At 43.5% G+C, this 26,254-nt stretch overlaps 1 protein-coding gene across 1 annotated transcript; it reads right to left on the reverse strand.

Annotated features, from left to right (window-relative positions):
* On the reverse strand, window positions 1-24,269 carry Ndufa12 (NADH:ubiquinone oxidoreductase subunit A12). Its single transcript, XM_059245631.1, has 4 exons — window positions 24,065-24,269; window positions 23,145-23,227; window positions 19,096-19,183; window positions 1-288 (listed from the first exon to the last, which is right to left on the reverse strand). The coding sequence occupies exons 1-4, from the start codon at window positions 24,163-24,165 to the stop codon at window positions 108-110; spliced, it is 453 nt and encodes a 150-aa protein (XP_059101614.1). The 5' UTR covers window positions 24,166-24,269; the 3' UTR covers window positions 1-107.
* Window positions 24,270-26,254: the final 1,985 nt, after the last annotated feature.

Consider the following 26,254-nt stretch of genomic DNA (forward strand, 5'->3'; position numbering starts at 1 on the left):
CTGCTTGGTCAAGCAACTTTAATCAAGTTCATGATCAGCTATACAAGTGTGAATTCAAGAAAGATCCTGTACCATCCTGTACGTGCTGGATCTGGTCTTCACTGCTGTCACTTGTAAGGTGTCGAAGGTGGGACCCACTCATGAATCTTCTTTCTCGTGGTGGAATAAGGAACGTACTGCTCTGGAGTGCCAGACATGTTGAGTTTGTGGTTTGCCCAGATGAACTTGCGAGCAGTAGGCGGTTGCGTTGTGGGAGGGTCGTCAGTCATGCAGTGAAGCCAACGGTGCCTTAAAGAGGAAAGATGCCAGTTATGGTCTACGGTCAAACTGCAGCAGAGTGCCCAGAACCCGCCCAGCAGGCCCTCGGCCGTGCCAGCCAGCGCTGGCCACCAGCATCACCACTAAGTCTTATCAAACTGAAGGATCATCCTTCTCCAGTCACACCATTCTTTATGGATTACAAAGGAAGAAAACAATGCTGTCAGAGTATAACACAGAGGTATTAGAACATGGATCCTGACTGTGGATGTAAAAACGTTACTCTAGAGTTGACGATAAATAGTGCTGGTATGAGGGTTTACAGGCTGATTGAGACATTTCATACACTTGGGTTACTCTGGCTCACAAGGCCTCAGTTTGAAATTCACAAAGGTCCTGCTGGAGAAAGCAGCTTCTGCACATGTCTTCAATTCAAGCTGGAGCCTGAACACCACAGAATAAACAACTTGAATTAAAACTATTAAATCTTGGGACTGGGGACTTAGCTCAGTGCAAAAATACTTGCTAGTTCTCTAGCCCCGTGTGTGTGTGTGTGTGTGTGTGTGTGTGTGTGTGTGTGTGTGTGTGTGTGTTGGGGGGGTAGAATGATAAAGTCAAGCTGGGCAAGGTGGTGCACACTCACAATCCTGGCTGCTCCACAGGCTCACGTGTGAGGACTGCTTGAGTCAGGAGTTCCCGGCCAGCCTGGACAACATGAGACTTTGTCTCCTATGATAAGCAAACTACATGCTTAAGATTCAAATGAGATTTTGATGACACATAGTTTTGGCACCACAAACTATGTAAGTGTTACAATGTTGCTCAAAATACACTATATTCTTCCTTTAGAATTGAACTGGCCAGCCACACAATAAAACCAGTCAGCTCTGAATAGCAGTTTTTTTTAAGGTAGTAACAACTACCTTAAAAAAAAATGAGTATTGTCATCTTATTGTTTTACATTTGTGTTTATTTTCTGAAGTAATACTCAAGAGACACAGTCTGTCATTATTGAAGGACCTGAGACTCTGAATGCATTGTGAAATCTGAAAGTGCACTCACTTTAATGGAATAAGAATACAACTTCCAGCCGGGCGGTGGTGGCGCATGCCTTTAATCCCAGCACTCGGGAGGCAGAGCCAAGTGGATCTCTGTGAGTTCGAGGCCAGCCTGGGCTACCAAGTGAGTTCTAGGAAAGGTGCAAAGCTACACAGAGAAACCCTGTCTCGAGAAAAAAAAAAAAAAAAAAAAAAAAAGAATCCAACTTCCAGAGCTGAGGGTTTATTTTAGTAGTAGCAAGATGGTCAGGCATGTATGACCGGAGTTCAATCCCTGGAACCCATGTAAAGGCGGAAGGAGAAAACCAACCACCAAGTTGTCTTCTGCCTCCATACGCACGATATGGCATGTATTTACACCCTTACACACACACACACACACACACACACACACACACACACACACACACACTACCATTCCTATTTGACTCTAACAACTGCATCGTGATAGGCAAGCGAGGATGGATGAAGAAGCCTGTACAAGCTGGAGTGGTGTCCGCCTTACATCCTGGGACCAACAAGCCAGGACCAGTAACAAATACGGAAGTCCTCGTGGCTGCTGGTGCTGAGACGGACTCTGCTGACTACTAAGGAGAGGGATCAGCTGCCAAAGGCGGCCTGCCACGTCCCGAAGGGCCCCACGTGAGCTCAGGGCACAGTGCAGAGAGTTGACTCGCACTTCACTGAGTCAGCTTAAATAATAAGAGAACTGTTTTCCAATTAATTACTTTCAAGACCGTTGAAGGTTAAAATGATATTTAAGAAACCACAGTCTAAAGCTTGCAAATGCCTATTTGACTACTTAAGTGATAAATTGAAGAGCTCATAGAAAAACAGAAAATGCAAGGGAAAGATCATTTTTATTGTAATTTATAAAATTTGAAATCCTTGCAAGGATACACGCAAGCATCAGGAAACAAACAAACAACAACAACCCATCATCAGCTGGGCGTGGTGGCGCACGCCTTTAATCCCAACACTAGGGAGGCAGAGCCAGGCAGATAGATCTCTGTGAATTCGAGACCAGCCTGGTCTACATAGTGAGACCCCGTTAAAACACACACACACACACACACACATACACACACACACCGAAAACCAAAACACACACACACAAACTATAGTCATTACAATAAGATACAAAGAAATAAGAAAAATGTTTATGGTCTGCCAGGCTAATAGTGTAACCCTTCTGTTTTTGTTATGATTATTAAATAAAAGGGAAAGAAATGGTACCTTTAGATTTCCACACCAAAGCGTTTTATTTGCAAAGTATTTTCAACTAAGGGTCATACTTATTCAAATGACTTAAAGATGCCAACATTCAAGGAGCACAGTCTACAAAACTGGTGACTGGTGTTCTCTAGAATGTAGAAGTTTGGCAGAGCCCTAAGACCACAAATAAGGACACTGGCAAAAAGGAGAAAAGTTACAGAGACGAAAAGAGAATTTATAATGAGCAGGTGTAACACTGGGGAAAATCAATATTCAAATAGACTGACGTGAAACCACATAACTGAAAACAAATGTTAAATCATAATTACGGTAATCCTTCCCACCCCATCTACCCAACCCAGGCTGATATCAATGTAAACAATCAAGCATGGTTTATAAGATGGCCAACTCAAAGCTCGTTAACACAGGGACTACTAATTAAATGCAATGTGAATCAAATCCCTAACAGGTTCTCCTCCAGAGTTCAAGGATATATTCTAAAGTCAGCTGCAGGTCCAACTAAGACAACTGTGGATGTCGGGCACAGCCAGGAAGACTGTCACTAGCAGGCATCAAATGTGGTCACAAACAGAATGCATTACAACCAGTGCAGATGCACAGCACACACAGACTCCCAGTCCCGACAGGCTCGAGTCAACCAGAGGAAGGGCTGGATCGTCACATCATTGGGAAAAGCGAAAATTTCGACACACTGCTAGAATGAATTTGTTTAAAAAAGAAAATTAAGTTAGATTTCCCATTACACATCAAAAAATTCCAGACAGAGTCAAAGTGCTTAGATATACCAAAAGGTAACTAATCTTCTAAAACAAGTATTTTAGAGATAATGAACATCTAAAATGCCATAGTAAATGTAGTTTATTTGAAATGGTCACTAGAATACAAGATGTGTCATTACACACTTTGATTTTTTAAAAAAAGCTTCTTTCAAACTTCATAGGTCATGTATACTATATTTAATACTCTCCCGTAGGAATAGGCCTTAAAGAAAAGAGGACCCACGGGACAAACACTGTGTACAAAGAGGATGCTGATCACAGGTTTACTTATAATAGTGAGAAAATGGAAAGAGCAAAGCCAAGAATAAAGGGGAATGTTTAAATGATGTTAAATGTTAAATGATGCACGGCACAGCCACAGGACTAAACTCTCACTATAAATTACAGTACAGACCACTCCGTCACTTGATAAAGTATTTGCCACATTTTAAGCAATACTTCGATAGAATTTGTAAATCATGGGCATTAGCCTAAACACTGCAAAAACCGTTAATTCCTTTGTCCTTGTAACAAGGCGAAGCGGGAGATTATTGCTCCAATTTAATACTTAAGGGATCCAGTGCACAAGACTTCAATCGGTTTGTCCAAGGTGGCAGAAAAGGACATTAACCATTAAAACAGGGACCAGACAGACAGCTCAGTGCTTCAGGGTGCTGACTGCTACGGCTGAAGATCTGAATTCAGTTCCTAGTACCCACTGCAGGCATGACCTGTAACCCCTGGTACAGCGTATCTGACACCCTCTTCTGGATTCTATAGGCACCCACATACAAGGCAGGCAGGCAGACAGACAGGCAGACAGACACAGACACACACAGACACACACACACACACACACCCCAAAAAACCAAAATTTTGGACTTGGACTTATGACTCAATGGTTAAGCGCACTTATTACTATTGAAGAGAACCCAGGTGAGTTCCCAGCACCCATGCAGTGAGTTAACTCCAGTTCCAGGGGATCTAATGCCCTCTTTGGCCTCAGCAGGCTCCTGCATACATCTCATGCACATAAACTCATGTAAGCACACATACACACAAAAGTGAATAAAATTAAAATTTTAAATATGTTAAAGAATGAAACCCAAAGGGTATAGGTACATAGGAAAGAAGAACATAACAATACATATCAAAACGTTAATGGTTATTGTTTCCATCTGGTGGGATAATAGACTATTTCCTTTGTTATTTTCTGTAACAAACACATATTACTTAATAAGAAGAAATCAAGTATATTAAAAAGAAATACCCTTTATCAAACCAATTCAGGAAATAGTTATAAACCCTACCCAAGTCTTCTGTCATTATTTTGAAATTATAAATAGATTCTATTGACTTCCAGTCTTACTTAAGGTGCTAGCTATTTAAAACACAATCACTTCCTCCAAAGTACACAAATGATTCAGTGGTAGACAGATGTTCCTCTCAGTCTACCTTAATGAATGCTTTTCTAGGTTATTTCTACAGTGCAATGTCCTTCACTAACAGTCACACAGAAACGTTAAAAATATCTATTTATCCAATTTCCTACTTGTGATATATCCAGAATGTACCATGGTCATGATAACCTATGAATACAATGAAGACTTTAAAAAAAAATTCTGGACATTGGCAACAAGAACAGTTCTTTGTTTTAAAAGAATAACCCTAGCTTATTTCTACACCCCAGGTATAGAGAATTCCATTAACTTTTCTTTGTAAAATGTAAGAATTCTTTTTGGATGCCCGTAACCCCAGCATGGTGGTGTATAGACAAACGGGTTACTAATTGAGTGCCAGCCTTGGATTGCATAGCAAGCTTCAGGCCAGACTGGGCTACATGTAAACCTTGTCTCCAAACCAAAATCAAAGAAGAGCTGGGTGTGGGTACACACCTGTCATTCCAGCATTTAGGGGACTGAAGCAGGAGGGTGGTGAGTTTGTGGTCAGCCTGGGCTACAGGGCCAGACCTTGTATTTTTAAAAATGGTAGGAGAAAAAAATCTAATCATTCCGATTGTAGTTTCTTAGAACATATTAGTATTGTTTTATGGTCAGGAAACAAACATTAAGAGGGATCTATTTTAAGCAAGGTGCAGTGTTGCCACACCTTTAATCCCAGCACGGGAGAGCAGAGGCAGGTGGATTTCTATGAGTTCCTGGCCAACCCGGTGTGCACAGTTCCAGGCCCAGCAACTGCATAGGGAGACCCTGTCTCAAAAAAGAACAGGGGCGGGAAACACTGGAGAGAGAGCTCAGCAGGCAAGAGTATTTCTTGCTCTGGCAGGGGACCCCTGTCCTGTTCCCAACACCCACATGGAGGCTCCTAGCTGTCTGTAACTCCAGCTCCTGAGGGTAAGGACTAGAACTTGTCTAGCCTACGAGACAGAAGGTGCACTTTCATACATGCAGGCAAATCAGTCATACACATAAAATAAAAATAGTTTTTAAACCATAAAGGAGTGTCATTTTTGCATTAAGTACTTCAAGTAAATTGGTCATTTTATCTATAAATAACGATTGCTTCAAAGAAAGTATATCTATCTTTATTCAACAAACGTTTACCTATAAGCTACTCTGTGCTAGGAAGTTTTTTTAACATGGTAGTTGAGGAAACAGACCAGAAATTAAAAATACACAATAAATGCTAAGCATTTATCTGACAATTTCATGATTTCATTTTTGTTTTGAACTAGAAAAAAATCATCCCGAGTGAGGTAACCCAGACCCAGAAATATAAATATGGTCCTTTGTGTACATATTATGGCTTCCAGTCTAGTGTTTTTATGACTCCTGAGTGTGCAAACAAGTGGGTCTCGGAGTCTGTTTCTTGTTCTTCTTGGGCTCTTTTCTTTGTTTGTGTGTTTTGTCCTATTCTGATGTGTTAGTTTTGTTTTATCTTATTATGTTTTATTATTCTCCTTTAAAAGCCTGTTTGTTTTCTAACGAGAGACAGAAAGGGGGTGGATCTGGATAGGAGAGGAGTAAGGAGGAGCTGGGGGTAGAGGGGGGACACGACACTATAATCACGATACATTATATGATTAAAAAATCTATTTTCAATAAAAGGGAAATTTCAAAAAATAAAATAAAATGCTAGGCAGAGGCAGAGGTCTGGGAAAGGATGACAGTGTGGGGGGTGCATGCCTTCTCTCCACAGAGCATGTGAGGCTCAGAGGAACAGCTTCTATGAAGAGCCTGTAGCCAGAGTGTCCTCACAGTCTGAGAAAAGCCAGAGTCAGTGAGGACAAACCCAAATGTAGGGCGGTGTTCAGAGCTGGAAAGTACTGAGATCACACAAGCCCTATGGACCAAGCGGGTGGGAACTGTGTTCTCACTATGCTGAGAAGACAGCAGACCCTGCGTGAGGTCGAAAAAAATAGAGAGGGGCTGGGGGTAGAGCCCAGTGATGGAATGCATGTCTCACATGCACACCCCCCACAAGGTTCGATTCTGCAAATTCAGTCCATTAAGATAATGAGCAAAACCCCAAATATAAGACAAAAAAAGCACAGGAGAGAAACAAGAGCGAAGGTGACTAGCCCTCGGACTATTATGGGCTGGGCATGCACCTCGGTGGGACAGCACTAGCCTAGCCTACACAGGCCCTAAATTCCATCCTCAGCATGGGAAACAAAAACCAAAAACACCCAAGCGATGGGGCTGTCCACAGTGCTGGCCAGAAAGCCTAGAGACCCGAGTGAGATCCCGGACTCCACATGAAGATGGAAGCGGAGAACCAGCTTCACAAACTTGTTCTCTGGTGTGATAGTTTGAATGGAATTGGTGTCCCTAAACTCATAGGGAGTGGCACTATTAGGAGGTGTGGTTTTGTTGAGTAGGTGTGGCCTTGTTGGAGGAAGTGTGTCAATGTGGGGGTGGGCTATGAGGTCTCCTTTGATCAGACTCAGCGTGACACACGGTTCACCTTCTGCTGCCTGCAGATCAAGATGTAGAACTCTCAGCTCCTTCTCCAGCACCATGTCTGCCTGCATGCTGCCATGTCCTGCCATGATGACAATGGACTAAACCTCTGAAAATGTAAGCCACCCCAATTAAATGCTTTCTTTATAAGAGTTGCTGTGGTCATGGTGTCTCTTCACAGCAACAGAAACCCTAACTAAGACATCTGGCTCCCACATACACATTGTAACATGCATTTACTACCTCCCAACACATCAACCCCCATACACAAATACTAACAGATACAATTTTAAAAAGAAAGTGTGTGTGTGGGGGGGGGGGGGTTTCAAAAGGATAGGTGGCCATGATAGCAACGATACAAGTATGAAAATACCAGGTACAGTTAATGCTGATAATGACACATTAATAATTGAGAAGTAAAGCAGAACAAATTAGTTGAGAATGTAGAGAAAGGTGGGTTGAAATGACCCGTCAATGGCCTGGCCTGAGTAAAGAGAGCTGCTTATGTAATCAGAACAGTTACTCCATGGGGTTGTGAGTCTCCCTAGTCACTAGGCATCTGAAGAACTGGAAAAAATCAAATTATTAAATTTATAGATGTAACCTAACTAAAATGCTTAAACTAATGTAATGAACTAAATCTGTAAATAGATATGACTGTTTAGGAGAATGTAATCCATTCCATTAGAGTTTATCAAACATCCATCAAAGAACAAGAGAAAATGATTATTCTTTATTTTTATGCAAAAAGTATTCAATTTACTAATCTTGTTATTCTGTTTATGAGCTAAGCCTTGAGGCTTAAGAAGAACTACAGTTTTAGATTTACAGCTGCAATCAATGGGATGTTAATTTTAAATACAAATTGCCATTGTACAAAAGCCCCCAGTGCCAGGAACATTCAACTGACAGGCAGAGTGTTCACTAAGATGCAGGAAACGTTTGTGAACGGGGAAGAAGGCACACATTTTGTGCCTATGTCAGAAATACAAATGGCTATTATTTATAATCACAAACTTTCTTCTACAGACAATGTGACCAAGACGATCATCTCTTCTCCCCACTGTGATTCTTAGAGGACAGAGGAAGCAGCTACCCAGGAGGCTGAGGCAGGAGGACCACCTGAGTCCAGGAGTTCAAAGCCAAGTTGGGCAACACAGCAAGACCCATCTCTGAAAAAAAGGACACATTCCTTTTCTCAAGAAGCTGACCCGTATCTATAGATCAGGGGAGTGAACGTTAAGGGTGCACGTCCAAAGCCAAGGAACTCAGAGTTTATTTCAACTGCACCCTGTCCCTCTGCATTTCCAAGGTTTCTCTAACAGTTGCACCTCTTTATAATCAGACTTTGCTCTGTTTTGTGCTTCTGCAGAGCTCCGATTGAACTCAGGGCCTTGTGCACAGTACACAGATGCTCTACATGGAGCCCCACCCACCACTACCTACATCTCCTCCCAGGCTGCCCGCCCACCTGCCTGCCTGACTTCCTTTCTTCTACAGTCCTCTTTCCCTGTCTCCCTGGTACAAGGTATCATGCAGCTCAGGCTGGCCTTCAACTCCTGATTCTTCTTCCTCCCACCTCCCTACTACTGAGAGGACAGGCATGGACCATCACAACCCACTCCCTCCTTTCTATTTCTGTGAATGGATGGCCTCACTCACCACTATGGTACTGACCAGTCAAGCCTAACCCAATGAGTCAGTCTTGACTCTTTGTCTACCCCACCTACTCCACACAATCCCATCCATGTCCTTGTTCTTTACAAAAAAATCTGGAACACAGTCCAAGAGGAGGTAGGGAGGAAGGGGGGAGAGAGAGGGAGAGAGAGAGAGAGAGAGAGAGAGAGAGAGAGAGAGAGAGAGAGAGAGAGAGGAGTGTACAAGGAGACATACGTACTCTACACTGAGGAAAATGACATGTTAGCTAAAAATGAACAGAAGGTGCCACCAAGTGGGGACACAGTATACATGCTGCAGAGACAATCTAAGCGCCATTAACCACAATTTTTAATCAGTTCAGGGTTCCCATACATCAAATCACAAACAGTCAATCACTTCTACTGGTGTAAGTGAAAATAATAATTTTTTTCTAGCTGCCTGAAATCATCCAAATGGTCTACTTCTCCACACTCAGTAACATTTTAACTCTGTCAAGTTTTATGTTTAATTTACTCATTATTTACTTGGTTTTTATGTCTGTAATTCCATGAACAGGCTAACTACCATACCCAGTGAAAATAAACTTTTGTGCATTACTCTATAGACAGGGATAGTTAATTTAAAGATAAAAACTGAGGGAAAATAAAAGTGGTATAAAATATGTATTATTTACTTAAATAAATACTTTGAAGTTATTTCATACAAGCAATTAAACTAATACAAATTCCTGAAGAAATTAAAATCTTACTGCTGATCCCATCAGAGAGAGAGAGAAAAAAAAAGGTTGACAGGAAAATGAAAACACTGAATTGTAGAACATTATTATTCTGCCTGATTATATTCATTATGTGACTATAAACTCCCAAAGGGCAGATATATTTCACTTTTCACACAAATGCATCACAGTATTTGATATGTAGTGAAGCCCTCAATTAAATACTAGTTGAATGAGTTTGAGCAGAGTGCTATGCTAGGTCACTGTCATGGTCTTTCTTTCTAGTCCCACAAAGCTCTAGTGCCCTTCCGGACATCTGCACCACACACACACACACACACACACACACACACACACACACGCCCTCTGCTTACCCACGGAGGGACCTAGGGGCTGTCCTGACCACTGGCACACTGGAGCAAGCAGAGCAAAAACGAGATCCATAAAGTGAACTCGTTTCCCCACAAGATTAGGGCAGAATAAGCGACTATAAGACTAATAAGACAAGATGACTAAGGATCTCTGAGTCTAACAAAATTCACCAATCCTCAGAAGAAAATCTGTCCCCAGGTGAGATTGTGCAGCTGCTGAACAATTCAAAAGATTACCGAAGGCCTCAGAGGCCCCTGAGGACTCAGAGCTGAAGACAGGAACCGTAGCCTGCCAGCTGGGCAGCATGGGATGTTCTTCTCCCAGAGAGCCTCGCAGTCATTCATGCGGGAGACAGTTCAGCCAGCCAGCCAGGAGCCGTGTTCTTTTACTCTCTAGATGACACAGTACACACTCTCTGGAGAGGAGAGTTGCATCGGCAGGTGCAGGAGCTGGCCTGTGATTAAAAGCTTCATGCTCCCCAACAGCCGACATCTCTACAGACATAGGCGCAGCGTTACAATTCCCATTCCTACAGGAGCATGCCAGTTCTGAGCACACCAGCACCGAGGCGAGCCCAAACACTCCAAATGAATAGGCTTTTGTGATTCCTCCCAAGCCATAAGCAATTTACCAATCAGAGCTCAATTTCTAGCAGTACAGCTGGTCTATTCTTACCTGGTCTCCAGAGCAGTGAGCAAGGAATGCCACCGAAGGCCATATTCCTTTAAATTATACAGTACACTGGCTACAACCACAGGAAGTCTCCGTCTCCAGCACCAACTCTGTCCTGACTTGCAATGAGTGGATTCAACTGACTATTCTCCTGCCCCCGTTGTGGTATAAAAGAGAATGTCTGACTACCAGCTTCCCCTCCCTTCATAACTCTACCACCAGCACCCCAGATCCAAGACCTTGAATTAAAAGACACAACAACAAAAAAAGCAAGTAATTTGAACTTAAAAATGAACAAACGATCTGAACAGGGTTTTGTTGTTGTTTAAGACAAAGTCTTGCTATGTAGTATAGGCTGGCCTCAAACTTTCCATGCTTCTCTCCCAGCCTATGGAGTGCTAGAACTTCAGGTATGTGCAGTCAGGCCCAGCTCCTGAATGAACATTTCTTTTTCCTTTTTTACATATATCTTAGTTCTGTTTCCTGTTGCTGTGCTCCAGGCCTCCCGAGAGGGCCTCCGATGGTCACCTTTCCTGGACTCACCCCCTTGTGCAAGGCCCATTTTTAGAGTAGGGACTAACCAGCTCACTCCTAACAAGCAGAATGTCACTTCTAAGATTAGGTTTGGAAGGCCTGGCTTCCACCTGAAGAGGACTCTTTTGCTTTCTCTCCAACGTTTGGCTCTGGGGAAGCCAGCTGTCAAGTCATGAGGATCCTGTGAGTGTGGCAGTAGAGCCTTCCAAAGTGAAGACATGACTCCAGCTCCAGATGGTACCTCCGCTGGAGCTCTGTGAAGGCCCGGAGCAGAGGCACTCACAGGAAACACCCAGGTGCTAACAAAGAGAATGGGAGCCACTGTTTGCTATGCTGGGCTGTATGATAACTGATGCCCGGTGACTGATAACCAATACCATCCTAAGTTGCAGCTTGTATCACTCACATGCTAGTCTAGCAGCTATCTATCACCTTTTGTCAGACAGCTAAACTGTGCACAGCAGCTTCCTGAGGGACTAGCCTAAGGCCTTACCCTCTCCCTTGAATCTATACAGCAACCAGAAAACAAAAGCCGTGAAGGGAGGTCAAGCTGGGGTGGGAGGAAAATATGCCCCAACAGTTATTATAGATATGTATGAAAACGTCATACTGAAACTCATCATTCTGTATGCTAACCCAGCAAGGCGAGTCAGAAAATTCACGCTAGGAGGGGTGCCCTTAGGAACAGAGCAATTGTGTGTGGGTATTGGAGGCAAACTGGGGTTAAGGAGGAAGTTCACAACGGGAGGTGGCAGTCCACTGAGGGACTAGGATGGACGTACTAACTCAGTTACATATAAAGAATCATCGAGAAGTCTAGCAAGGGAAAAATGCCAATACAGGCTGGGGGAGAGGAGAATGGAATGTATGGGATTAGGCAGGAAGCATGACGGGGGATATAAACCACTACAGGAATGTTGTAGGCTATGGTGGGTTCAGCAGCCCATGAAGGGAAGTATCACAAGAAGCCGTCTGGTTGAACATACACATAAAAATTGAGCTCCCATGATGCTGGCACCTAGTAACTATGCAGCAGTATGTCCCCAAACAACACATGCCCTAATTTATAATACTTTATTGCTAAAAGTTGCTAGCCATCATCTTGAAGTCTTGTCTCTCATTTTTTGCTGTTGAAGTCTTGTCTCTACTGTGGGCACTCTACCACTGAGCTACACCCCTAGCCTGGCAATTTCTCTTCCTTTTTTTTGTGTGTATGTGTGTATGCAGACATGAACACATATGCCAGTGTATGCTCCATGGGGTAGTAGTATGTGGAGACTGCAAGTTGATATAACGTGTCTTCCTTTACTCACTACCTCAACTTCTGAGGAAGGGTTTCCCTGAACCTTGAGCTTGCCGACTGGACAGGCCGGCGGGCAAGTCTCTGGGGTCTTCTCGACTCCTCTATCTGCCAGTGCTGGGGTTACAGGTGCACACCACCATCCTGGGCTATGTACGCACTGGGGATCCAAACCCAGGTCCTCACGCTTCCACAAGAAGGAAGCACTTTATCCACGGAGTCGTCTCTCTAGTTCCTGGCATGTTCCTAAGAGGACACCCAAGCTCGCCACATCAGTTGAGTCTTCTGTAAGGAATTCCTGGTATCTGACGCTCTTTGATAGCATTTTACCCACAGAAGGACCTCTTGGAGTCTTCCCTCTCAAAGCATGCTACAGTTTTATTAATTAAGTTCCTGTAATACCCTAAGTCCTTCGCTATTATCTCCACATTGTTCATAGCATCTGTACTCTTATCCAGGAACATCTTAGCATGGAATCCCAGCAGCACCTCAGGCTCCACTTCTGATTCTAGTGCTCGCGTCTGTCCTACCACATCATTAGTTACTGCGCCCTCTCAAGTCCTGAACCCCTCAAAGCCACTCGTGAGGGCTGGAGTCAACTCTTTCTTATGTTGACATTTTTACATCCTCCCATGAATTATTAATGCTCTTAATGCTTTCCAGAATGGTGACTGTTTTTTTTCTAGGTTTTCAATTAACTGCTCACATCCATCGGAGGAATCATGTCTGTAGTAGCCATAACCACCTTATGTATTTGTGAATTATGTCATGTAAGTCAGAATTGCTCCTTGATGCAGGGGTTACAGAAGGGATGTGTGTTAGCAGGATTGTAAGCACTAATTTCCTTGTCCATCTCCCTTGGAGCACTCAGTAAGTGTTGTCAGTGAGTAGCAATACTGGAAAGGAATCTTTATTTCTGAGCAGTACGTCTCCACAGTGACATCAGTTAATCAGGTTGTAAATAGGAATGCCGCTGTCTAGGTTTGCCGTTCCATTCACAGATCGCAGGTTTCAGCACAATCCCTCAGAGCACAGGCTTTTTGGAACAGCCAACAGCACTGTCTTTCCCTGAAGCCATCAGCTGCATTGGCCTTGAACTTTGAGGTCAGGCACTGAGGTCTCCACTCACCTCTAGTGATGGAGTCCCCGGGTAGAGGAGTCTGTTTCATCTGCATTGAAACCGTCAGTTAGCATGGCCACCACCAGTTCTCAGCTCCATCTCCCGGGTAACTGGCTGCAGCTTCTCCACTGGCCCCTGCCGCTTCACCTGTGACTGTTACGTCACGGAAATGCTTTCTTTCCTTAAACTTCATAAGCCAACCCCTGCTAGCTTCAAACTTCTTCCTGTGGCTTCCTCATCTCTCTCAGCCTTTTCAGGAGGGGTGAAGAGCCCTGGTCTTGCTCTGGATTAGGTTAGGCTTTGTCTTAAGGGAACGCCGTGGCTGGTCTGATCTAGTATCGGGACCACTAAGGCTTTCTTTAGCAAGAAGTCAGTTCTGCTTCTCTAAAGTTCACCTTTGCTAAGTATCACTTCCAGTCAAGACCTTTCCTTTGAATCCACATCTTAGCTAACTGTCCCTAGAAGCCTAGCTTTCAACGTGTCTCAGGAATACCCTTCCTCATTACACTCATCACCAACTTTTTAGAACGACTTTCGAACACTACACTATCCTGTAATCTTCAGATCCCATTCACATTCATCATCTAGCAAAATTATTACAGCAAAAAGACCAGATCTCATGGCTCTTTAGTTTCCTTCAGAATGGGCTGAACTTCATGATCGTGACAGGTCATCAGGCTTGAGGCATGCCCTGGTCCATTTCCCTGCACAGAAATCACTGTTTGTGAGGTGGAGACAGAAACCTCGAGGTAAAACGGGAGCACCTGGTACAGGAAAGCAAGGGCTCACTCTAAGGCAGACAGGGTCATTTCAAAAGCATCCAAAAGGCATTCCAAACGGGTCCCAATAACCAAATCGAGCCCAGTTTAAGTAATAAAAGAACTAATTATAGAAACTGATTATAATCCACTGACTCAAACAGGAATTGAAACTAATATAAATAGATTAAAAATATGAATGGGATATGAAACTTCAACATATTGCCTCACAAAATGCTAATTAACTACAAAGGGAAAATGAGTAATTTCTTTTTTAGGAAAAACCTAGCAGACATCTCAATGAACTGACAGAAGTTATAATTAACAATGGGACAAATCCAAACTGGAGGCCACTTGGCGGAGTGTAACAAGAGAAGCATGGCCTTATTTCTGTGACACCCTGTCCATATGCAGCCCTGGACTTGAGAGGAAAGCGTCACCTTCCAACACAACCCTCATGCATGTCCCTTTTCCTGCTTTAACGGACTCTTATTGATTGATTGATTGATTTAGTGTTACCATGGGTTGAACACATCCTTGCCCATCCTGGGCAAGTGCTCTGAACTGTACCTCCAGCCTGGAAACAAAACTGAAGCTCCCAGGGCAATGGCTCTTGTACCTAACTCTCTTCTCTTCATATGTAATTATTTCAGGCATTCTGTCATAATGATGAAGAGCTAACATTACTCCATATTAACTGTTTTTAGTATTCGTTTCTTACAGTGGCTTTGTGTCATAAAACTTAAATCAATGTATATACTTTTTATCCCATTATTTGTATTCCATCAATTTAGTAGCAGGTCCAGCCCAAACTCCATGGTACATCATTGGTAATTTCTTGAAGTCGATGTTTAAATTGTGTTTAAACAGGAGATGTCCTACGTGTAGTAATTATACACTAAGGTATTGAGGTGTGATGGGGCCGCATTTGGACACCCTACTTTGAAACGATTCAAATGCTGATGATACCTCTGAAAATGAGATTATTTAAAAAAGAAAAAAACTGTTTCAAAGAATTTGCAAACCGGATCACAACCTACCTTACCTCCCGGTGACTTCCAAAGAATTGTAGATAAAAAGTGAAGGTGTTAACCACTGTCTACAGCGCTCTGGGACACAGTTATTTGTCCTATTCCATTTCTTCTCATTTTCCCCTCACTCACAAACTGGCCGTACTGCTGTTCTTGTAACACACCAGAGTGTATGCGAAACACCAGAGCGTCTACAGCTAAGCTTCTAGGAAAGATTCCGCCTGGAACTCCCACCCCCTCCTAAGGCTCCTAAAATGTCACTTCCTCAAAGAAGATTTTCCTATCCCCTGTATTAGAAGAACCTCCTAAGCAGGGCACAGTGGTCTCTGCCTATAATACCAGCACCCAGGAAGCTGGGGCAGGATCATGAGTTCGAGGCCAACCTAGGCTATACAGTAAGACTCTACCTCAAAAAAAGACAAGAAAAAAAAAAATTCTGGATTTCCCCATTGTTCTCTACCTCCTTAGAAATCCCATAAATCCCAGCTTCATTTTATCTTCTTTGCTTTCATTATTACTTTGAATATACCCAACCACATATTTTTCTGCCATAAGAACACACATTTGTTTTATCCAATGTTCTATTTGTAGTATCTACAATAGTTTATAGGCACTGGGTACTCAATGAACAGTTGAATGCAGAAAGATGATTAAGGTGAATCTGCTATTCATACTGTATGTGCATAATGCCACCTGGCTCTCTCATTAAAAGATTAACTCACCTTCAATTTTATTTTTGTTTTATTAGGCAGGATTACACTCTGTACTCCAGTGTACAGAGAATTCACGGCCATCCTGCCTCAGCCTCTGGAGTGCCAAGACCACAGACAGAAACTATGACATCTGGATCCCATCTTCAGATTTACATACAGAAGGAATGGAGAATTCCACAGTATACCACATTTAGCAGAGTGAGTTCTGTCTAAACACAGCTGAGCCTGCCCGTCACCACCTCTCCCCATACAGAGATGAGTCATCAAAGCCTCTACCCTTAGGAGACCCCTTTCAAAGAAATCCAGCTTCCTATCCCCTGTCGCCCTCAGGCACTTGCTAGAGTGATCCTGTCTTCTCCAGCTCTGCCTTTCTGTCCATGTGATCTTATACGTGATCATGTAAAAGGACTCACTCGGCTGAACAGGACTTTTATCTTGCCAAAATGTTAACTCATTTTAAATGGGCTTCATTTCACGTAATTTAAACCAGTACCCCTTTTTCCCTGCTCTCAAGATGATGACCCCAAGCACAAATGCTAGTATCTAAAGGAGACAGATGTCAGTCTGAACACAACAGCACACAGGCCTCTTATGTCCACCCAGAATGAAGTCCAGCTACGAACCATCAATGGCACAGAAGCAAGGTGGTCCCTCAGCTGGTAAGCCCTGTGCTTGACCTTGAGGCTGTGGGCTGAGTCCTTTAATGCAGCTCTGGACCTGGACAGCTCCCCAGACCCTAACAGAGCCACAGCCTATTTATTCCCTTACAACATCACAACACTAAGCCCAGAGGGACCATCTCCTAACCCCTGCTGCTTTACCTCTTACACTCAGTAACTTCCTGCAAGGGTACCAGTGTTCCCAATAGTTCAAGTACCGGCCCAGGTGAAGAACGACTTATGAGTGAAAGCTCTTGGAAGACTGTTCTCCTTGCCAAACAGCAGTTTTGAGAACCTGCTGGCCCAATCAAGTAGCCTATTTAATTCTAATAGAATAAAAGGCTGAGTATATGAATAAAGGGTTAACTCCTATCTGCTATCTTAGTACTCAGGAAGCTGAGGCAGGAGGCTCACCAGGAGCTTCAAACCAGCCTAGGTTACAGAACAAAGCCCTGTGAGACACATACACACACACACACACACACAAAGTGTAAGTAAATAAACAAATGACTCCTTGTCTTAGTTGTAGTGTCTACATTTTAAAGTGCTTGGGGTCACGTGTGCCCACTGTATTAGGCTGTGAAGACACAGATCATTTCCACCACCATCGAACATTCTATTGGGTATATTTAAATTGCTACAAAAAAACTAATGTCAGAAAAACAAGAACTCTCACAATGAAAATACAAATGTACTCATTTAGAAAAACCACGATCTGGAAAGCCTTGGTAGGGGTCTCGGCTAACAGCACCAGCTCATGGTCATCCCCTGTGGTGGTATTTCATTTGTGCATCACCACGATCCCCAGCACTCCCTCTGTCTTCATGTCTGCATTTCACCCACTAACATCAACGTGCCTGTTTCCAAGAGTCTTTAGAACTGAAGAGTGTACTGTGGGATTGTCCCATCTTCGATCGACCTCCAAACTATGCCAGTGACCAGGTTCAGTTAAAATAAAATGTCACAGCCAACCTAATGCATTAACTTCTAGGGTTTTTGTTTTTGTTTTGTTTTGTTTTTTTTCCTGAGCTGAGGACCGAACCCAGGGCCTTGCACTTGCTAGGCAAGCGCTCTACCACTGAGCTAAATCCCCAACCCCAAAGCACCTCCCCCTCCCCCCCCAAACAGGGTTTCTCTGTGTAGCTTTGCACCTTTCCTGGAACTCACTCTGTAGACCAGGCTAGCCTCGAACTCACAGAGATCTGCCTGCCTCTGCCTCCCGAGTGCTGGGATTAAAGGTGTGCGCCACCACTGCCCGGCAGCTTCGAGGGTTTTATCTGTTGCTGTTGGCTTTGCAGTACTAGGAACTGAGAGTGAGCCTCGTGCTGGGTGAGCACTGTCAGTGAGCCATTGCCCCAGCCCCCTGTCCAGGCTGGTGCTCTTGCTGCCTCAACCTGCTAAGCAGACAGGATTCCAAGCCTGCACCACTAAATCAGCAACTTTCTACCTGTGTTTCTGCTCTCTGAATTTTCTTAAATGACATTTTCTAGACCAATTGGGAAGTTTGTTATTTCAAGAATCAAAAAAATAAAATAAATAAAAAAGATGTAAGTACTCTGCTCTGAAATATTTTATATAAATCTGTTAAGTGAGCTGCATTTAACATTCTGTTTGTTTTAAAACAGGCATATTATGAAACCATAGAGGTTTTAGAGACTTAAGGAATTTTAGGACTTCCATTGTATAGATGAGGAAACCGGGGCTGGGTTTCTTTGTACCTTTTCTTTGCTCACATAGGTGGCACTGTGGCACGTGTTTTCCCTCAGATCACCACGCCATTATATATTACATATATATAATGTCATTTTAACATGCCTTCAAGAGAAGGCACTCAGTGTCTTCTGCTGAACTGGGGCAGTACTTTCTCCCTGTTTCAGTGCTTGGAAGATGGACGTGATAATGGATGCTTCGAAGATCAGGTCTAACAAAGCAATACGGCTTCCATTTGTTTTCTCTCGAAGCACTCACCTGAAGAACCAAGGCAACATGAAGGTGTTCCAAGCACAGCCTCAGCTACGCTCCCAGCTGACAGCCAGCATTAACTGCCAGCTGCAACGCAAACAAGTCTTCAGATGAGTCGAGAACTCCGAGGCCCCAGACATCCCAGAGCAGAGACAAGCCATCTTGTTTTGCCTAGAACCCCTGACTCACAAAAGCTATGGTAAAAACAAGGGTTTGCTGTTTTTTGCTGTGGAGTAACTTGTATAACCACTGTGCCCTGAGGCAGACTCTTATCACTAGTAAATGTTTTATAAGTAACTGGGCAATAGATATTTCCATTGTGAAAAACCACTGCCCTTCAAATAAACAGCATGTTGGCTTAGCTTACCATTCAGGAGGCACCATGCTTCCATCCATATCCCAGAACGTGTTTTTGCCGTTCATTTCAGTGGTGTATATGACCCATCGGTGACGGCCTGCAAGAAAGAAGATCGTTTTTTGATGCATGTGCACAGAACACCAAGAAGACATTGTGTTCTAACACAGCAGCGATGCGCGAGGGATGGCATCCTGGTGCACTATGAAGCAGGCTTCATCACAGAACAGGGATTAGAGGGATTAGGCTGGGGGGTGCGCGGGGGGGGGGGGGGGCGCGCTTGCAATCTTTTCACAGCGGAGAATCCTTGCTTCTCCCCAACACCCTGACAGAGAAATAAGCAAAGAGGGCATGCACATGTCCTGTCTGCCCAGGGCACTCCCAGAAAAAGACAGTTCTTCAGCGATCAGAGTCAAAATGTATTTGCAACACTACACGTGAATTCTAAGTTTCTAAGTAAATCAAAACCAACAAAGAAACCACGTGATCCTTTGGAAATGTGTGAAACTTAAATAATAGGGGAGTACTATAAATGATGGTCAGGTATGAGGACAGTTCACGTCATCAAAATAGCATGGCTGTGTTATTTTACTTACCAAGTATCTGTGAAATGAGTTGGGCGGCCTACCTACTGTTTCCAAGGCTAGAGAAAACTAGACAGTAAAGTGCTTACCCTGCACTTTAGGACCTGAGTTTGGTCTCCAGAACTCACATAATAAAATAAATAAGTAATAAATAAATGCCAGGCATGGTGGTAGGTGCATATAATACCAACTCAATCAGAGATAGGTGGACCGCTAGGGCAAATTGGCTGGCAAGCCTGGCTTACTTGGTGAGTTCCAGGCCAATGAATGGGAAAAAGGTGAAGGTGAATGGTACCTGAGGAATGATATTCAAGGTTTTCTTCTAGCCTACACATTCACACACACCAACATAGTACACACACACTCTCAACATAGTACACATACACACACACAACATAGTACACAAACACTCTCAACACAGTACACACATACACAGACACACACACATCCAACATAGTACACACACTCTCAACATAGTACACACAGACACAGACACACACACACCCAACATAGTATACACACACACACACAACATAGTACACACACACTCTCAACATAGTACACACAGACACAGACACACACACACCCAACATAGTATACACACACACACACACAACATAGTACACACACACTCTCAACATAATACACACATACACAGACACACAGACACATACACACCCAATATAGTCCACATACACTCTCAACATAGTACACACACACACACACACACACACTCTCTTTCAACATAGTACACACAAACACAGACACATATACACTCAATATAGTCCACATACACTCTCAACATAGTTTAGTACACACATACACACACACTCTCAACATAGTACACACAGACACAGACACAGACACAGACACACACCCAACATACTATACACACACACACACACATACAACATAGTACACACACACTCTCAACATAGTACACACAGACACAGACACACAGACATACACACACCCAATATAGTCCACATACTCTCTCAACATAGTACACACACACACACTCTCTCTCTCTCTCTCAACATAGTACACACAGACACAGACACATACACACCCAATATAGTCCACATACACTCTCAACATAGTTTAGTACACACATACACACACACTCTCAACATAGTACACACATACACACATACAAATACCCAACATAGTAACACATACTCTCAACATAGTACACACACACACAGACACATACACACACATATCCAACATAGTCCACATACACTCTCAACATAGTCCCCCCCCCACACACACACACATACACACACACTCCCCACAAGCACTCACACTTTCCATCAGGTCCACTGGCAGGACAGCTGAGTTCAAGACCAGAGTGACTGGCACAGAAAACACACATTATAAAAAGAGAACTGATAACCGAACATGAACTATAATCCAACCAGGCAGGGGACTGTCAAGGCTGATGGAATGGACCATGGGAAAGGTTTAATAAATTAGGCCTTGGCAATAGATTTATACTATGACAGAGCTGACCCTTATCAATCTCAAATAGGATATTCTTTTTTAAATTGTTGAAAGTCAGGGCTGGAGAACTGGCTCAGCAGTTAAGGGCACTTGCTGCCCTTACAGAGGACCTTGCCTCAGTTTCCAGTGTCCACACAATGGCTCACATCATTTGTAACTCCAGTTCCTGGTATCTGATACCTTCTTCTGGCCTCCATAGACACCAGGCATGCATGTGGTATACAGACATACATGCAGGCAAAACATTCATACCCATTAAATCTAAGAAAATTATTTTGATATTGAAAGTCCATGTTCATGATTAGCAACTCCACTTCTAGGAATTTGTTTTTAGACTATTTATTTAAAGAATTATTGATTTTTATTTTATGTGTATGAATGTTTTATCTGCATGTATGTACGTGCACCACATGTGTGCCTGGCGCCCGTGGAGGCCAGAAGGGGGCATCGGATTCCCCTGGAACTGGAGTTGTAGACAGCTCCCACATGGATACTATGAACTGAACCCAAGTCCTCTGCAAGAGCAGCAAGCACTCTTCATCACAGAGCTATCTCTCTACCCCCCACCATTAAAAAGTCTTTAAAATATACATAAGCTAAAGCATTAAAAGAGAAGGAAAATTACAAGGGCCAGTGAGATGGCAGTGGGTAAAGGTGCTTGTGGCCAAGTGTGAGGACCTGAGTTCAATCACTGCATCCCACACTGTGGAAGGAGAGAAAAGACTCCCACAAGCTGTCCTCTGACCTCCCCATGTGCACCGTGGGACTCAAACACCCTCACATAAAAATAAGTAAGTACAGCCGGGCAGTGGTGGCACATGTCTTTAATCCCAGCACTTGGGAGACAGAGCCTGGTGGATCTCTGTGAGTTCAAGGCCAGCCTGGTCTACAGAGTGAGTTCCAGGAAAGGCGCAAAGTTACACAGAGAAACCCTGTCTTGAAAATAAAAAAATTTTAAAAAATGATTAAAAAAAAGTAATTATGTAATTACTTAATGTAATTACATAAATGTCATTAAAAACTTACAGAGGAGTAATGGAGTAAACTTACAACAGAAGTCACTTTGCACTTTTTTCTTTTTCTTTTTTACTTCTGTACTTAAGAGTTGAACCCAAGGGTGGGACAGATGGCTCAGTGGTTAAGAGCACTGGCTCCTCTTCCAGAGGACCAGGGTTCAATTCCCAGCACCCACATGGCAGCTCACAACTGACTGTAAATCCAATTCCGGGGGATCTGACACCCTCACACAGACATACATGCAAGCAAAACACTAATGTACATAAAAAATAAAAAGGAATCATTAAAATAAATTAAAAAAAAAGAGTTGAACCCAGGGCCTTAGACACACAAGGAAAGGACTCTATCATTGAACTATCTAATATTCTCAGCTCAACTTTCACTCTTTACTCTATACACTAAAACTGAATATATATGTCATTTTAATAATTAGCAAAAATGAAGACACTTATATTTTAGTGTGAGAACAGAGAAAGGAGAGAGAGGGAAAGTCAGTTTGATTCCTAACAACACAGTAGTGAGTAAAGAACTCCTTGGGTTCTCTTATCATTCCTGTTACACGATTAAGTCTCTGGCAAAGCTACTTCCTGAGCTTTGGCTGCTTCATCTATAAAAACCAGATTTTAGTTCATTTCTTTACGATGTTAACCTCTGGGGCACCAACTCTCAGCCGCGTAAACTGGAATACTTTTAGCCAGTTGTTGTCTCTGTTTCTTCACCTGAAAGATGAGGCATGAGTTCGTCTAAAGAGCCTACTTCAAGAATAACCCGGGTCACCAGGCTTGGTGGCGGGCGCCCAAACTGACTGATCCATCTCGTCAGCCCATTTTTTAATATCTTCTATTGAGTTTTACATGTCTTTCCACGGACTTCATACAAGCTCACGCATGATACGGAAAAGAGACTCAAAATCCCAACCCCAAATCCAATTATTCACAGAGAAAATATTGCACTCACCAAAAAATTGCTTATTGTCCTCATAGTATTTGTTTCCATACTTGTCCTCTCCCACCAAGGTACCGAGCCGTATATCATTTGCCCTGTAAATACACGGGAAAAAAGGGGGCATCTCAGAACGGTTCACTGTTCAAGACACAAACAAACAGAGCGTGAATACCATGTTCTGCTGCACCAGCTACAGGAATGAGGAGATTCTGGGGACACTCGCCGGTTGTACCTCTCTATAGCCTTCCGCAGAAGGCTCTTGTCACTCAACGTTCAAGGGTCACCTTTCCTGCTAAGAACTCTGGCGTCTCCTGTGTGGTCCCAGGAGCACGTAGACAGGTGAGAAGAATGAACCAACACAACGGGTGTGCGCTTAAATTATATTTAAACCACGACCTGCAAGCCACAGTACACGTTTTTTCTACCTTCCCTGCACCCAGAGACACGAGTCAGCCAACTCTTCGGAGAGTCAAAAGTACTTCATCTTCGTATGGCGAATATCTCCTGGACTTTTCAATCCACTGCAGGTCTCCAAATGGTTCCCCGCAGTGGCTGCTGCTTGTCGGGGTATCAGGGGCGGACACAGAGGGTTAGGAGCGCCTCCTTCAACTTCTGACTGTACGCCAGTAAGTGCCAAGGAAAACTCCCCAAGGTCACCAAGGGCGCGTCTGGTAAGTCATTGCACCCCAGGACTCGGGGACCGGTGCAGCCCAGCTGTCCCCAGCCCTGCGGGCGTCACAGCCCCATCCATCACTTGGGACCGAGCCGGAGCCAGAGACTTCCGACGATCGCAACCCTGGGACCGAACCTGTCGTCCTTGACGGGGACTGTGGCCCTCCGGGGGGGTGAGCGACCCCGGGGCCCCTTTTCCAGAAAAGCAGCCAGCGCGGGGCCGTCCCCAGAGTCCCCGAGTCGAGATCGGACCCTCCTACCTGAAGAAAACCTTCAGGAGGCCCCGCAGGCCACCGTGGCCGGTGACCTGCTGCAGCCCGCGCTTCAGTACGGCCACCAGCTCCATGTAATAAGCCTCCATGGCCCGCCCCTTCCGTGCTCCGGGCAAAAGGCGCCGGTCGGAAGCAGCGGCTAGCGCGCAAGAAACCGGCGGTTGGAGGTTCCGAGCAAAGAAGCAGCCGCGGAGGGCACCGCGCGCACGCGCGCAGAGCTGGAGCCGGCCAGGCAGAGGGGGGTCTGGATCTCGCTGCAGGCGCAGGTTGGTGTCCACCGGAAAGATGGAAAGAGTGCAAATGTTTTCAGAGGCTGGACCCAGAAAGCGACCCTGTGGGGGACGGTGCACCAAACAAAGCAACCCAGATGGGAGTTTCTCCGGTGCATTCTTCAGTTTCTCCCTCCAAAAAAAACAAAAAAACAAAACCCCGATGGAACCCATTCCAAAAATTCCTTACAGCGCTAGAAACTAAGAAATGTATCACTGACCCCCATATCGGCATTGTACCTTCGATACCGAGTGCGTCTGATTTTGAATGCACACGTTGGTGGTGTGTCAGCAGGGAGTGAGGAGGAAATGAAAAGTATAAGATTAAAATACTTCAAGGATTAGCTATTTTAGTTTGCCAGGTTAATATTCAAAATGTAAGCATTTTGTAGAGATTGAAAGGACACTACATAGACTCCATCACAGAGTTAGTGCTTTACAAAATAGTAAAATAAATAATCCTGGCAAACCCTTAACCATAATAACCAGGGCCGTGCGGTGGGGAGGAAAAGAGAGAGAAGATTCAGATTAATAAAAACTAAAGATTAAAAACAGCTGTCAATGAAATCTAAAGGATCATTAGAGAATACTACAAAACTTATATTTTTAAAATGCTGGAAAGGACAGGAAATGGATAAATTCTTAGACATGCGTAGCCTACCAAAATTAGTTCAAGAGAGTATGAGCAATTTAAACAGATCCATAGCAGTCAATGAGACCAAGGGCGAAACACAAAGTCTCTTAGCGAATAAAAGCCCAGAACAGATTAATTCTCAGTAGAATTCTACCAAACCTTAAAAATAAAAGAGCTAGCGCCAACTTCTCCAAGTGTTCCATAAAGTAAAAACGTTATCAAATTCATTTGAGAAAAGTCAGCATTATCCCAGTACCAAAGCTGAATAAGGCCACTTCACTAAACCTCATAGAAACAAAAATTCTCAACAGAAGCCTTACAGACTGAATTCAAGAAGTCATTGAGACTACACACCATAACCAAGCTGTTTGGATGTAAGTATAGTTCATCCTATGCAAATCAACAAATATAATACAACCCCCCCCCAAAAAAAAACGGCTTTAAGGAGAGAAATCACAAGATTACCTCAACAGATGCAAGAAAGCCTTTGATAAAGTTCAACTTCCTTTCATGTTAAAACCCTGAAAAAAAAAAAACTAGGAGTAAAAAGAACATACCTCAATATAGTAAATACTGGATATGACAAACCTATAGTAAACATTACCAAATGTGGAAAATGGAAAGCATTTCCCCCAAAATCATGAACGAGACAAGGGTGTTCACTTTCTCTGCTCTTATTCAACATGACACTCAAAGTCTCAGCTAAAGAAACAATCAAGAAAGAGAAGAAAGCAATACAAATGGGAAAGAAGTAAAAACAAACAAACAAAAAACCCTACTTGCAGATGACATGATCCTGCACTTAAAAGATCCTAGATTCCACAAGAAGTTTTGGGCTAGAGAGATAGCACGGTGGTTAAGAGCACTGGCTGCTCTTCCAGAGGACCCGGGTTCAATTCCTAGCACCAACATAGCAGCTTACAAGTGTCTGTAACTCCAGTTCCGGGGGATCTGACACCCTCACACTAATGCACATAAAATAAAGTTAAATAAATTAAAAAAGAAAAAGAAATTCTTAAATCAGACAGATACTTTCAGCAAAATCAGGATACAAAAATCAGTAGGTTCTCTCTGTACCAATAACAAACTTGTGGAGGAAGAAACCAGGAAAACCATCCCATTTATGAAAAAGACTCTAGATGAGCATTTCAAGACCCTGAGGAAAGAAAGTGAAGAAGGCACTCGATGATGAAATGATGTTCCATGAATGATGGTCCATGCTCATGGAGTGCTAGAGTCAATATTGCTTACACAACCTTATTCTTACTTCATTTA

This window comes from Peromyscus eremicus, chromosome 18 (genome assembly GCF_949786415.1).
Source record: "Peromyscus eremicus chromosome 18, PerEre_H2_v1, whole genome shotgun sequence".
NCBI classification, from domain to species: domain Eukaryota; kingdom Metazoa; phylum Chordata; class Mammalia; order Rodentia; family Cricetidae; genus Peromyscus; species Peromyscus eremicus.

Excerpts from the sequence above, each read along its gene's own strand:
- Ndufa12 (XM_059245631.1), bottom strand. The coding sequence starts at position 24,165 with ATGGAGGCTTATTACATGGAGCTGGTGGCCGTACTGAAGCGCGGGCTG. Across the intron at positions 23,228-24,064 it reads CTCCTGAAGGTTTTCTTCAG|GGCAAATGATATACGGCTCG; the intron begins GTAGGAGGGTCC and ends GTGTATTTACAG. Across the intron at positions 19,184-23,144 it reads GGACAATAAGCAATTTTTTG|GCCGTCACCGATGGGTCATA; the intron begins GTGAGTGCAATA and ends TCTTTCTTGCAG.